This window comes from Rhagoletis zephyria, unplaced genomic scaffold (assembly GCF_001687245.7).
Source record: "Rhagoletis zephyria isolate East Lansing unplaced genomic scaffold, Rhagoletis_zephyria_1.1 Rzeph_scaffold_00062, whole genome shotgun sequence".
NCBI lineage: Eukaryota > Metazoa > Arthropoda > Insecta > Diptera > Tephritidae > Rhagoletis > Rhagoletis zephyria.
This window is the reverse complement of record NW_016157146.1, coordinates 99,441-115,516: the sequence shown is the minus strand read 5'-3', so window position 1 is coordinate 115,516 and position 16,076 is coordinate 99,441. Positions and strand designations below refer to the sequence as shown.

The following is a 16,076-nucleotide window of genomic DNA, read 5'->3' as shown; positions in this document are numbered from 1 at the left end:
CATCGCCATTGACTCGGACTGGATGTGGCTAGTATTTCCGATATACGGGTTGAGACAAACTGCTTAAAGTCTCGTGTAGTTGACCGGATCCATAACAAAACGGTTCTCGAATCGCTCCAAAATGTAACGCTATCTATGCCTCGGTCAAGGCACCTTTCAACTGACAGTCGAAGACGGTTACCCAATATGGCGGCTTGCAGCTCCAAACGCGGCACTGTTGTTGCTTTTTTGGGAGCGCATCTCGCTTTAGCTGCTACAAAGGCGACTTGCACGGTGCTGCTGGTCAACATCCGGAGGTATACTACAGCGGCATAGGCGGTTTAGCTTGCGTCACCAAAAACATGAAGCTGAAGACCGTCGGCGGTGGAATATAACGGTGAGTAGCAGCGAGGTATGGAAAACTTGCGAACTTCCTGGAACATTTGCCACCATGTTGCCCATTGCGACGCGAGCGGTTCTGGTAAATAGTCATCCCAGTCGATGCCTTGTCTCCAGGTCTCTTGTAGTAGCAGCTTTATGGGGATGGTGACGTAGGCTAGCAGGCCAAACGGGTCATAGATGGCCATGGCCAAGCCTAGTAGCTCTCTTTCTGTAGGTGACCTCTTGCCATCTGTGACTTCTCTCGGTATATTCTGGAACCTGAAATGAAACTCCAGCGTGTCATTGGTGGAATTCCTATACATACCCAAGATTTTGTCTGTTCTTGGCTGACGTTCCATGCTGATGACATCGGACTGCACTGGGTTATCGTTGTTGAGTCGTAATTGCAGTTCCTTGCAGTTGGGAATGAAGTTCCGTAGATTTAACCCGGCGGCTGCGTTTATTGCTACTGCTTCGTCAACCCCCTCCTTGGCTTCGGTTGGGCTATCGAAGCTAGCAACAAGATCGTCAACATATGTGTTTTCGGTGACGACTCTCACTCCCCTGGGCATTGTTTCCCGAAAATTGGCGGCGTTGATGTTCTTTACGTGTTCTGCGCAGCATGGCGAACAAGCTGCACCGAAAATCATTTACGTCATCATGTAAACTTAAATGGGCTCATTTTGATCTCCATCCCTCCATAAAAATCTTTGGGAATTCCTGTCACCCTGTCGAATCTTTATTTCCAAAAACATTTCTTCAATATCTCCGGCCGCAGCAGTTTGGCGTTGGCGAAACTTATGCATTATATTCATAAGCGGTTGTGCACATTTGGGACCTTTCAGTAGGAATGTGTTTAGTGAAACGTTGGAAACTGTGGCTGCTGCGACGAAAACTACGCGGAGCTTATTTGGCTTGTGGGAGTTAACCACACCAAAGTGCGGCAAGTACCAGGTGGCAGGGCTTTCTTGCATTGCTTCGGCTTCTGATAGTAACTGGACATACCCTTTGGCGATGTATTTTCCAATAGCTGATTTGTACATCTCAGCATATAGGCTGTCGTTTGCCATTTTGCTCTCTACTTTAAGCAATCTTCGTTTAGCCATCTCGTAGCTGTGAGGTAAGGCGACGTCATCCTCGCGCCACAATAGGCCCACTTCGTAACGCTGGTCAATATTTCGCGTCGTAGTTTCGAGGATAGTCCTAGCTCTGGTGTCGTCCTCGGATTCCAACGGTCTATCTGGTACCTTCACGCCTAAACTTTCTATACTGAAATAATCATCGACCAGTTGATGAAGCTGCTTCGTTGTAGGCGACCTTCGAACATGAAGACATTGGACTGCACTGGCTGACGGTGCTGAACCATAGGCTACCCATCCTAACTTGGTAGCGGCTGCTATTGGCTCATGAGGACCAGCATGTATTGTCCTTTCGGCCATACTTACATGACTGTTGTCTAAACCGATCAGTAGCGACGGTTTTACGGCGACATAACTCGATATTGGCACGTCTTCAAAATGACTATATTGGTGGCGATGAAATGTCTGCACCGGCAAATCCAACTCCTTGACGGTGGTTATATTCTTCAGCTGGTACCATGTTTTCGACTGGGCTCCGCGGACGTCCAGATTGAATACGCGCGATTCTTCTGTTGTGTGATTTTGGTTGAACCACTGTAATCTTAGCGGCTCTGCCCGACCCTTGACTCCGATCGCGTCAGCGATAGCTTCCTCCAACAGCGTAACCGATGACCCTTCGTCTAGAAGTGCATACACTTTCGTGCTGGCTCCGGGCCCCATCAAAATAACTGGTAAAATTTTGAAAAGGCAAGTACCGTGTTTACTATCGGTGCAGTTCAGCAAATGTTCATTTCTACTTTGCGGCTCGGCGATAGGCTGAGCTGGCGTTATCGGGGTGTGCTGATGTAAGAGCGGGTTGTGCATACGACTGCACCCATCAATCGCACACTCTTGTTTGCGTTGACATCTGGTCAGGCTATGACCGCGTTGCAAGCAATAGAAGCATAGACCCTTAGCCGTCACGAAATCCCATCTCTGGCGTACGCTAAATGCTTTAAATTGCCGACATGCCTCTAAATTGTGACCTTGATTACATTTCAAGCAGGAAAGTTGCTCTTTTCTTTGCTGTTGGTTACTATTAACCAGCACACGACGTGAGGTATTTGACGGACGACTTGGCGGTTGACATCTTGGACGTGTATTTGACGGCGCTTGACTGTTACGCATGCCAGACAACGTTGACGGCATGACACTAACTACTCTTGCTAATTCGCTTAGCCATTCTGCGAATGTCTGGACAGTAGGAAATGGTAAGACATTGGCAGCGTATTGGCTCCACTCAAACTGCTTCGAGCCGGGTAGCTTCAGTACAAGTAGCTCTAGGAGCATTGGGTTCAATAGATGATGCTCGCAGCTTGCTGCTTGAAAAAATGCGATAATGTTGCGAACCCTGTTAGCCAGCTCTAGCACTTGTTCCAGCCGGCCTTCATATATTATGGGAAATTCTTTTACTTTTCGCGTCTGCACATTTATGAGTAGTTCTGGTCTACCGCAGTTGAACTGGAGCTCCTCTATAACCTGCGGAACATTCTCGGGAAAAATTAGCAGCGATGACACAACACGCCTACCGTTGCCTTGCAGGGCTGTATGTAACCTCATAAGGTTCTGTCTGTTATTGTACCTGAACTCAATTGTGCTATCAATAAAATTCGCCCGAAATAGCGGCCAATCTTCTGGGTCGCGATAAAAAACTGGCAACGGATGTAATTTGACGCTAAAAATTTCAGAGTAGTAAGGTGTTAAGGCCGGCGACGGATTCTCTGATGGCTCCGTTGGCATAGCTTGCGACGGCAGATGATGTTGTGCATTCGGTGTTGGCGTTGACTGCTCCGACGGCAGAGCATTTAATGACGTCGACAGAATTCTGAGCGAAGGCGGCAGTGACTGACCCTGCAGCGTATACGTTGGCGGCGGCTGCGCGATCGACTGACGCAGCGGCATGTTAGTTGATGACGTCGGCAGCGACTGACCCTGCAGTGTATAATTTGACGGCTGCGCTGCCGACTGACGTAGCGGCATGTTGGTTGATGGCGTCTGCAGCGACTGACCCTGCAGTGTATAAGTTGATGACTGTGCTATCGACTGACGTAGCGGCATGTTGGTTGACGGCGTCTGCAGCGACTGACCCTGCAGTGTATAAGTTGACGGCTGCGCTATCGACTGACGTAGCGGCATATTGGTTGACGGCGTCTGCAGCGGCTGACCCTGCAGTTGTTGATTCGATAACGGCGGCATTTGTCCGGAAGATAATGCGCGGTATATTGATGTTATAGGCGGTGGTTTATCACCACTGAGTAACGGTGGTTGACCCGAAGCGGGTAACTGTCGCACTTCGGCTTGCGGTAATGCTGTCTGGCAGGCAAGTGTTTCTGCTGCATCTGCTGATATGCGTGTGCGAAGCTCTACTATGTCCTTTTGACTTTGACACGTAGCCTCTCGCAACTCTTCTACCGTCTTCTTGATGCCGGTCAATGCTGAAAGTAGGGTGTTCATTTGCTCCTGTGACATGTGAGCCAAATTACCCTCCATTAAGGTTTGATTTGCAGCATCCTCCTCGTCTGAATGCCCTTCTTCATCCCGACTTGTGCCTCTGGTCGTCATTGGCATGCTTACTGTTACGATCAACCTATACTCCAGCAATTAGCCACCCGTACAGTAGTTGCAGCGATCTGGAACTATGTATATGAGGGAAGCAGTATAGTTGTTTAAGGCGGCGAACAACTAAACGGCTACTTCAACTCGCAAAGTCGTACAGCTCGTCTTCGTACAGAAAATGGCGACTTTTCGGGAGGACCATGCGACAAGATCAACAACTCGCAGCAAGTTGAGCACCCAATGTAAAATTATGTGGACAATGCAGCGACGACGCAGGCAAGCATACAGCTCGACTCCTTCTATACGTGTCCTTAACTCCTCGAAATGACCACAGTAGCCTTGCTACTGGAAAACGTGACTTGACGGTGACACCTTGACAAAATGCACCAGACAGCAACAACAAACAGCATACAAATATAGCACACGAGAAGTTCAGCTTGGCGGCCAATGAAGATACTGGAATCGTACAGCTCGACTTCTCCGTGATTTTTGTCTCGAAATGGTGAATTAATAACGCACGATTCGCGATTTTATTTAATATTTTAATTTTCTCAACTCTGTTGAGTGACTTTACAAATATTCGATCGCGATACTCTTTATTTGCACATGGCCGCGCGATTGTCAATGGCAATGACAAATTAAGAACTAATGCGCCGTTCAGACCATTAACGGCCATAAATTGCAAGAATCGGCGAGAACCACATAAAACTTTGTAAAATAGACTAAACCAGATTCGCAATTAAGATGTTGTTTTATTTAAGTAAAATTTTGGTTTTGGTCTACAAACTATTACATCAACCGCGATTGGCGCGAATTACAGAAAACCGCGTTAGGCGCGGGTTTTATGTGGTATGTTCTCGTCGGCTTTTGCGCTGCGAATGACTATGAACAATTAAAGGACAAATATAGGACAAGTAAAATATAAGTAAATAAGTAAATACATAAATGTTCGAAAATGACATAGCGGTAACATAAAATTATCTGGTACTGCCGGATGGATGTTGTAGTTGACATGTAGGTGGCGTTAACAGTAGTATTATTGACTATTACTTGCATTTGGTTTTACCACAGAACAAACAGTATACAGAAGACGCATGTCGACTTTCCAACCAATTTGAATTTATGGCACGAGCGGTGAGGCAAGCAAGGGTATCACAAGCGGCGCTGCCTCTGTTACTTTAGCGTTATTTTCACTCGGCTGACGATGTTAATTCCATCATCGCTATGACGACAAGATGTTAACTACGTTTTCCATCATGATCAGCGTTGCCGTTTTGGTACAATTGTATATTTTTTAATACTGTTTTTCTAAATTTTAATATCTGATACTTTTTTGTTTCCAAATGCCGTATTTTGATACTTTCGGCTGGCAGAAATGAATTTTCGAAAACTATGGATAGTACTACTAGTCTAAAGGCAAAGGTTATTTAAAGTCTCACAATTTATATATAGATATTTATAAGTTGATTTGGTAACTCTTATAAGGGAAACACAACCCGGAATTTCTTTGCACACGCCACTGTTATAGGACCCCTAAACCACACAAAAACATAACGAAATATCGGGCTTGCGACGAGCGTTTGTGTGGTGTATGGGGTCGTTTGTACTAAATTGCACAGTTATTGCGCTAAAATAATAATTATTTTGATATTTTGCTCATGTTTGTGTTATTGTACAATAATTTGTGCTTCGTATGGCGACCACTGCGAAATTTTTAGTCTAATTTTGATTTTGGTGTCCAGATCGTGCTCTAAAATATGGGTAAAAGCGTGGAAAAAAAAATATTTTTTTTTTAACTTAGTTTTTTTTTACGTTTTAAAGATGAAGCTATCAATATATACAAAGCACATTCATATTTCTTGCACATATTTACTTGAGCAACGTTTCTTCAAAATAAGGTTTGCGCAATTTTAGGTTTAGGGGCCCTATAAGTTTGTTTTTCAGTATGCAAATAAGCAGACAGAAGCAAGAAATATAATTTTTTTTATAACTATTTTATTACTATGGATTTAATATAACAACAGTTTTGTGTGCTTTTGGTACTTTTTCTGCTTGGCAACTGATATATTTTCTTCAAGTTCGCGGCAACGCCGATCACGATGTGTGTTTAGGGCGAGATGTTAACTTCATGTTATTCATAGTGGACGTGATGTTAACTCCACTGCTCTGTTCCGGGGCGCCATGTTATTCATAGTGGTCGTAATGTTAACTTCTCTGCTCTGGTCCGGGTTGTAATATTACGTCCGCCGAAGAAAAATAAATTTGTATGTGGTGCGTCTTCTGTATACTGTTTATTCTGTGGTAGTACAAACGAAAACAAGTCTAATAAGCTGCTCTTTGATATAAATTCGAACTGTACCGATTTTCAAAAATTATGTGTTTGTTGTACATTTGTTCATGTTTGTCATTGTTCGTGTAATTTTCTAGAGTAGTTTTGAGCTCTCGCTATCTCTTTGTATTAACTCGTCCTTCGTTGGCAAGAATGATAGAATACAAGATTGCGCCGATCAGAGAGGATTTTTGAGAATAACTTTTGTGTGACGTCACACTGGTGCAATTGCGAGAGAGGAATAGCGGTCCGAGATCGGCGCAACCTTTGTATTCTCTCAATCGTGCTTCGTTGGTATACTCTGATGAACATATGTGAGGATGATAGCAAGGCCAACTTATATAAGGTAGTGTTTCAGGAGCAGTTGAGATTTTCGCCCGATGTTAAACGTAGCGACCGTTGGTTCATCTTGGTGTTGTTTTGCTCTAGATTGCACCGTTTGTGGGCCTGTTGAATGAATTTATGTCTTGGTTGTATGAAGCATCAAAAAATTTGGATGTTCGGGCAATTTGTACAACTTATCGCTACATTAATGGCCATGTTGTACAAACTCATTTAATTTGCGTTTATTTTGTACACTAAATAACCGAAAATGGATAACTCAGCCGAAATAGGTACGTGCTTTCGTTGAATTTTATAAATGTAAGCCGAAACTATGAAATTGTAAAAAAGAGATTTTACAATGAGACTGCTCGCAAAATTGCAATGCTTGTGGGCAAAACGTCCAACTTGATTGCGGATTGATTTGAACCAACGTTTTCGGCTTGCATTATGTCAAAAGGATGTGTTTGTTGTAATTCATTATGTCATTTACTACCATTATGCGTAGGCCAATTCATGAAATCATTTGATGCGTTTGTGGTAGAAACTGAATGAATGAACACCATTTCATGATTACAATCAACGCGAAATAGAGTTTATGCACTTAGTTTTTACTCAGATCGATGAAATGATTTCGTGAATTGGAATACGCATACATGTGATACTTATGCTTTTAATTTATAAGGTAATTTTATGTTTTTATACTCTTGCTACCACATGAATATATGAATTCGTGATGAGAATATATTAATTCGCCTTGGAAGATAGAAAGCGAGTAAGAATAAATGGCAAACAAAGGAATTTGTCTTCTTTCAACTTAAATAAATTCATTTTGCAAACAAAAGTGCGTACGTTACTTAGTGCCTTGGTAATGGCGAATTCGTAAGGATCTATTGATTGCATTATAAACATTTTCATTTATTTGTTAAACATACAATTACTTCCATTACAACCCGGTCCTATGGATGCTAGAAGCGCGAATTCATATAAGGTGGTGTTACCGGAAAATGAATAAATAAATTATATGTATATCAGAAAATTAATAAGATGAAATGAAATTATTGTTTGATTTCTAACCAAACCTATGTATGTAACTCAATCGCCTAATGGTTTGCCGAACCGTAAACATATGTTTACACATCCAATTTCGTGAGTAGGTACCTGGTACTCACACCTTTTTTATGAAGTTTCACTTCTATCATGTGTACGGTATTACACACGCATTTTTTTTACTTTATGGCGGCTAGACACTAATTAAAAAAAAATGGTTTCATTTCATGCAGTTTTAACGTGGTGAATATTAAGCATAAGCTCGAAAGGCTGGTTTTACTTGTGAAAGAAAATCCCAATACGCAGTTGGCACGATCTCTGAGAACCAAATCGTAAGCTGTTTATAGTTTTAAAATATTTTAAATAGATTTGGCTCACAAACGCCTCTTTAGACAGTCGAAAGTTTTTAATAAATCTGTAGACAAATTTCTTAAATTTTTTTTTATGTCAAAATATATTCGAAAGACTACACTTAAGAAGTTGTATTTTGTTTCCAAACGAATCCTGTCACCTCACCAGCATGGTTTTGTGTCCGGTCGTTCTACGGTTACAAATTTAGCGCTATTTTCTGAGTACTGCGTATCGGCTTTTAAATGTGGGTATCAGGTTGACTCTATCTCTATCTACACTGATTTCTCGAAAGCATTTGATAAAGTATCTCATTCTATTTTGCTGTATAAACTTAAGTGTCTTGGCTTTCATTCTATTTTTCTGTCTTTTTTAAAATCTTATCTCTCGAATAGAACTCTATTTGTGGAAATTGAACATCACAAATCGAAGTCATTTGTCGCCACCTCGGGGGTACCGCAGGGTAGTATCCTTGGTCCTCTTTTGTTTGTTCTATTTATTAATGATATTGGCTCATGTTTTAAATACTCTAGCTTTTTACTTTATGCTGATGATCTGAAACTTTTTCGGAAAATCACCTGTGTGTCTGATATTGTATACTTGCAATGGGATTTGAACAATCTTGTTGACTGGAGTTGTCGCAATAAGTTGGAACTTAATATAAAGAAATGCTTCCACATGACGTTTTCAAAAACTCATAATACGGTTCTTTCAAACTTTTCCATCTCAAATCACCAGCTTACCAAAGTTAATGATTTCGTGGATTTGGGTGTTGCGTTTGACTCGGCTTTTTCTTTTGTGAACCATGTGTGCTATTTACTTCCAAAGGCGTTTAGCAATTTAGCGTTTTTGCGTAGATATGGGAAAGATTTTAAAGATCCGTATACCAGAAAATCTCTTTTTAATGCACTTGTTCGCTCGAAATTAGAGTATGCTTCAGTAATTTGGAACCCAATTTACAGTTCTCACGCTTGTAGAATTGAACGTGTTCAACGAAAATTTATTCGCTTTGCTCTTCAGCCGCTTAATTTCTCGGATCCTCTTCCTTCATATGGTGCTAGGTGCAAACTAATTAATTTGAAATCTCTGGAAGGGAGGAGAATTGTCCAGTCGCTTATGTTTGTCTATGACTTAATTAATGGATATATAGACTGCCCTAACTTGCTTGAACTGATAAGCTTTAATGTTCCCCACAGAGTATTGCGTTTTCAATTACCATTTTACTTGCAACCAGTCAAAGCGAATTATTTTTATCTGGCTCCGGTTTTTAGAGCTCTTTCGGAATTCAACTGTATCTCAGGAAGGTTGAATATTGAGTTCTCGACTTCTAGGTCCTTATTCAAATCTATGATTGAATCTATTTACTCCTAAACTTATACACAAAGTATGTACAACTTTTTACTTAATAGGGTTATATTTAATTAGTTATTTTGATTAAATTTGCTCCTATATGAGTAAGTGTACTATGTAACATGTTTCTGCTGTTGTTGTAAGTTATTATAAAATTCTAGGGTGTTTTTTGTAATCTAGCCTGTAAGATTTCTTATCAGTATAGACTAAATAAAGATTGAATTGAATTGAATAAACCCTCTTAAGCATCTTCTACTCCTGGCCAGTTTACCAAGCTCTCATCCTCTGACGCAGGGGCGGACCCAGCAGCATATATCGTGTATATAAATTTAAAAATCACCGCAATTTAAAATTTTTAGAGTTTTGATAGTTTTTAATTTCTTGAAGTTTCCCATTTTTAATAACTTGAGTGGATTTTCAAAATTTTCTAAACTTTCAAAACTTTGTGAATTTGAGAAATTTTAGTTAATCCCAATAATTCCATTAATTCAATATAATGATGAATACTATAGATTTCCAGAAATTTTTTATTTTTCAAAAATTTTGAGAATTGTAGAAATTCTAACAAATTTTTTCTAAGTAAAAGTGTCGAATATCCAAAACTGATCAAACGAAATTAAAAGTTTTCGAATGTTGAAAACATTTTCATATTTCGTCGTTTTTGAAAATTTAAAAAATTTTCGTAATTCTTGAAGATTCAAAAAATTTTTGGACGTTGATGTTTTCAAAATTTTCAAAAAATTTAAAATTCTCAAACTTTGTTATATCAATACAAAATTTTGGAAAAGTTCAGAAAAGTGGAACAATTTTGGAATTTTTCAAAAATGTTAATATCTTTTAGATAAAAAGTGATTTTGTGGATATTTTAAAATAATATTATTTATAAAACAGTACACATATGTATATACATATATGCATACTTATTAACTAAAAGCCATAGTACGGTGAAATTAGACTCATAAACTATCATTTTACTTTTAGCCTCAAACGTGATACTAAACTAACCCCTGCTGATATGCTGGCACTAGTTGCGCTAGTGGAGGCAGGTGAGCGCGCACGTAAGGATACCGACACCGACACAAGTAACAGTTACATGTACCCATCAGTCGGCATTTCGGCTGCACCTGAATCCTATGGAAGCAACTACAATGGCATGAAAAACTATTATCCAACTGCGCCTAATGCTTACGACTACCCCGCCAACTTGGATGAATTGGACGACAATGCGGGCACGTGGTTGGAACCAAACATGGTGGATTACTATGGTGTGCCAATGAATATGGAAACAATACCTAAATATGAGCTGCAACGAGAGCACAAATATGCCAGTTCATTGGGTGGTGGTAATGGCAACCGTAAGTTTTTCCAAATACACATACATATCGTCGCATGGCGCGCAATACTTCGTATCTGCCTCGTATGAGGTGGAATAGAAAAAAAGGTATTTTGGTTTTGAAGAAAATAAGGTTCTTCGCTCTTTTGCGAAATTTTCGGACTATCTTATACGTGGTATTGCATTTTGGGGATACGAGGTATTGCGCGCCAAGCGACGATGTGTATATACGTACATATGTATGTAATATTTACATAAATATTTATTTTCTGAACTGTTGTAACGCAAAATTTACCTTGACTTCCTTTGTAATGCAGGTTATGGATTCAAGCGTTTCATGGTAGCCAAGAAGAAACGTTCTATGGGAAATTTTCTAAACGAACCAGTTTCCAAGCCCAGCATTAGCAACAATGTCAATGGTGAAAAAATTTATTAAATGGTTGATGCATTTTCTGCGCGTTTCCTCCCTCGTTGGCAGAGGAAATTATAATACATACAAAAATACATAGACTAAGTAAAGCTCAAAAATATGTCAAATTAGAAACAGGTTATAAGTGAAAAATATTATTATACATACCTATTATACTATGTACAACCCACAAAAATATCAGCCACTAATTCAAAATGATACAGAAAGTTATGAAGGGTGATGTATATTTTCGTTTATTTTATTTTAATGAACTCGGTGCTAAAAGCCGCAGCATTGGTATGTAAAGGATCCTGATCTAGATTTTTCCAATAGGGCAGTCCAACAGAACGTAGAAGACCTCTTGCTTAAACTGAGTCTCAGAATTTTATTTGTGTTTTCTTGATTTACGATGTTTTTTTGGAACGTATCTAAAACCCAACCACATCCACTTATTTCTCAAAAATCCAAGATGCGCAACTTAATCGACTCCAGCAGACCAATGCGTGGTTTTTGTTTACGATAGCGAAAGATTCAAATCGAAAAGACAAACTATCGATGCGCGTGAACGAATCAAAGTTAATCATTTTCACAAGATCGACTAAAATTTTGTTCGTCAAAAATGTCTAAAGGAATACAGAAACAGCTCGATAATCTGAACACTCGGTAATCCAAGCACCGCGGTAATCAATTGCATTGTATCCTCTAAAAATCGAATATTACAATTTCTTTATATATTTTTAAAGAAATGAACAGTACTTTTTTGAAAGAAAATTTCATTTTGCTCACTGAATTTTCTTAACCATTTTTACACAAGGGTGGCTTTAAATAAGCGAAGGAACGTTTCGACAAGAAAAAATGCCTAAAAACTGAAAGTTGCGCAAAGATCTGCTAACGCAAGTTCGATCCTTAACCAATTGTCCAAGTCCAACTATTCAATATTGGTGTGGTTTTGGAAACAATTTCGCTTATCTTTGCGTGACTCTCCCGTTTCAATGATTGTCTGAAATAGAGCTACATACTAACATATTTCTTTAAATTCAAGAATTGTAAAACAGGTTTCCAAAATATTTAACATCGACATATAAACGATTGTGTCAAAAAGTCGTCTGAGAACTACATAACAATTAGTTATTTTATCTTACTCATCAAACTGATTTTTGGATTTATGATAAATACATAAATATGGCACAAAAGAGATTTTTGAAATCAATAATAACCCTGCAACGGAAATACTGGTACAGAACTAGTGAGTTCATCAGTTTTCGGGAGTCGAATACCGGTACCTTGCAAATCTACCAGCCATACTTTCTACTGTCGCATTTAACATGGAGTTGTCCTAGGAGGTGACAACTGACTCCCGCTGCGTAACTTTTCACTAGTACTTGTAGTAGTAACATGTAACCTGTAACCGAACCACTTTTTTTCGTAGTGCACTTCACAGATACTTTTTCATAATTAAAAAAAAAAAACGAACATCAAGATTTTAAATTATATGTTCTGCATAGCGAGATTTGAACTTGAACACTTTCGGCCGCAACTAGTTGCAGCTAGCATCTTTGCGCACTCAGCTACAGGCACAACATGTAGGTGTGCTTTCAAATGTTCGCTTTGAATCAAGCCAGGCGACGATTTGTTCAAATTTAAGTTTGTCTTTGCTATTTATTTTCCTGTAATCGAATGTACTAAAGCTGCAGCGTGACGTTTGAAATTGTATTATTGGGCTGAACTGATTCTTGATAATTTTAACAAAATTGTCATTTGAACGCGCTATATAGTCGTTTGTGTATCGATCGACTTGAAATTTTCACACAATAAACTACAAACTATTCAAAACAATTTAAGTTTAACACCACTTAATACTCAATACAAATAAAACTACAGGTTTATAACTTTTTAATGAGAATTAAGAGGGTGTTTGTTTTCAAATGCAAAAGTTGTGTTATAAAGTTTGAAATACATTTTTATACCCGAGCGCACTTGTGCACAAGGGTATTATAACTTTGTTCACATAACGGTTGTTTGTAACAGGCAAAACGAATCGAGATAGATATAGACAAATGTATACATAAATGATCAGAATGAAAAGAGAAATCGATTAAGCGGTGACCGTCTGTCCGTCCGTCCGTCCGTCCGTCTGTCCGTCCGTCTGTGCACACGATAACTCGAGTAAAAATTAATATATCTTAACGAAACTTGGTAGGTGTACTTCTTTCGGGCGTTGGACGGATGGTATTGAAAATGGGAAAAATCGGACAATAACCACGCCTACCTCCCATATAACGGTAATTTTCAGAAATACGAAAACTGCGATATTTTAGTAACTACTGAAGATTATTCACTCAAAATTGATATTTACAATAATTTTTAGACGAAAAATAAGAATATTATAAATTTTTTAAAAATGGGCGTAGCCACGCCCACTTATGGTTACATGTGTATATCTTGGTAACCGCTGCACCGATTTCTTCCAAACTTGGCACAGTTAATGGCCTTGGCACTGCATACCAAATGGCCGAAAATTTTTAAAATCGGACAATAACCACGCCCACATCCCATATAACGGTACTTTAGAGAAATACAAAATCTTTGATAAATCAGTAAATATTAAATTTATTCAAAATTGATGCTTGCAACAATCCTTTACCAAGAAATACGCTTATGATAAAATTTTGGAAAATGGGCGTGGCACCGCCCACTTATGATCACATATATATATATCGGTAACCGTTCAACCAATTTGTACCAAACTCGGTATTTTTATTGTGCTTGCCACATAAAAGCAAAACGTTGAAAATTATTGAAATCGGACTAAAATTCCCGTAGCTTTTCATATAACGGTAAATTTCAGATATGCTTGAAATTTCAATATTTCGAAATTTAAGGACGCTAATTTACTTAAAATGTATACACCCCGGCTTATCATGTAGCGGTAGCTTTCGGAAAGGTGGAAAACATATATTTAATACTTGCGCCGGGTATTTAATGTTCGGCTCCGCCCGAACTTAGACTTTCTTACTTGTTTTATTTAAAATTTGAATATTTTATTGTACTCAGACAAGGAACAATGTAAATAAATAGAAATGTCTGATCCAATAGCACTCACAAATAGCAAAGTAAACATATTTTTCAAAGTTGTATTGTAATACACTTGTAAAGAAAAAACAACACTTTTAAAACTGTTCTAAAAAAATAGTATAAAAGAGCAAATATGACAAATAGCACGACTTGGGAACTCCCTAATTGTGTCCTCCTTATGCGTCTATAAGAAATATTTTCTGTTGGTTTTTTTTTTTTCTATGATAAATTTTTCCGAAACACACAAAATTTCTTTTGAACGAGGTGCATATTGCTCTCCTATCAATCAAAAAGAATACTCTTGGATTTCTCGCCTAGGAGACATCACTTTTTGCTCCTAAACGAGTAATAACGGAGTACAAAACCGACAAGTCTCGCTTATTGCTCCCAAATCATGCCTCAGGGAGCATTCTTTAATTGCTCGCTTAGGAGATCTCTCATTAAGCTCCTAAGCGAGCAATACAGGAGNCAAATCTCGTTTATTGGTCCCAAATCATGCTTCAGGGAGTATTATTTCGTCGCTCGCATAGGAGATCTCCTATTTGATTCCTAAACGAGTAATAAAGGAGTACAAAACTGACAAATCTCTCTTATTGCTCAGAAATCAGGTTAAGGGGAGTACTCTTTTATTCCTATTATTTAAAACGGCCAATAACCTTTAGAAAGTGCAATATGTAACCAATAGCTCGATTTATTACTACCTGGAGCATAATATGCTTTTGGAACTAGTAATGTAACTAGTACGAAAGCGACAATTGTCTCCGAGCCCGCTGCAGGGAAACTTCAAATTTTGAGCCAAAAGAAATAATTGATACTAATATGAGCAAAAAATATGTCAGCTGGGGTAAATAAAATGGGCACTCTTGGACAACCTGTTCTAAAACTCAAATTTACGGTTTTCTGTAAATGGTTTCGTTAAACCGTTATAGAGGTAAGGAAAGAAACTGTCAAATTACGCTATTTGCATAAAATTTTATGGAAAAGTTTAGCGTAAGCTTCTACAAAAACTTAAGTTTGTTCACACAGAATGTACTCGAAGAAATTTTTCGAGTGTTAAATTCTGCCATTTTCAGAGTAGTGTTTTATTATCTCTTTTCTAGTAAATTTACTGGGGGAACAAAATTATGAAAGCCATTAAATTTTCTTGTTATATCCAGAAAATATTTCTCCTGCTTTTACGAATCTAAACATTTTTTATATACACATATTTAGTTAAATCGGCTTGTAATTTATTAAGAAGCTGTTGATTATGGCAACTGTTATTTTAACAGGATCCATGAATAGATTCACAAATAAAAAAGGGAGTTCTCGACTAATCTATACTCGAATTAATCGATTCGAAATCGTCATCTCTAATGCCTATCTTGTTAAAAATCAGGGTCTGTTTTGCAAATTTAAAAATTATCGATAAAATACACGTATACATATACATACATAGATACACAACTGCATGTAGAAATATATTTGCATATAAGAAATATTCCAGATGTTATAGAAAATATATGAAACAAAGCAAAAACTTGGTGTATTGGTGATTTGATGAAACTCCCTTTAGACTTTTAATCAACCAAATTTTGCTCTATTTGTTTAAGTTTTTACATAATTATTGTAAAAAGTCTTGCACATAAAATGCAAATATAAATATTCATTAATGAAAGCCCATACCGCAAAAAAAAAATTACTCAAAACAAATTCAAATTCGGATGTATAAAATGAACATATACACATACATAACTAACAAAAATACGAATGTTATTATGTTAACAAACAATAATGAAAGTATATAAATGTATTTATTTAATCATTTTAATGTATTAATGCATAGTA

The 16,076-nt window shown here is 38.2% G+C and overlaps 1 protein-coding gene across 2 annotated transcripts in view; it reads left to right on the top strand.

Annotated features, from left to right (window-relative positions):
• LOC108370594 (uncharacterized) overlaps positions 1–13,109 on the top strand; it is a 153,419-nt gene extending 140,310 nt beyond the window's left edge. For both annotated transcript variants that reach the window (XM_017625955.1, XM_017625948.1), the window contains 2 exons: positions 10,414–10,787; positions 11,083–13,109. In XM_017625955.1, coding sequence (XP_017481444.1) covers positions 10,414–10,787; positions 11,083–11,201 — 493 coding nt within the window. In that variant the 3' untranslated portion in view covers positions 11,202–13,109. The remainder of the gene's footprint in view (positions 1–10,413; positions 10,788–11,082) is intronic.
• The last annotated feature ends 2,967 nt before the right edge of the window (positions 13,110–16,076 follow it).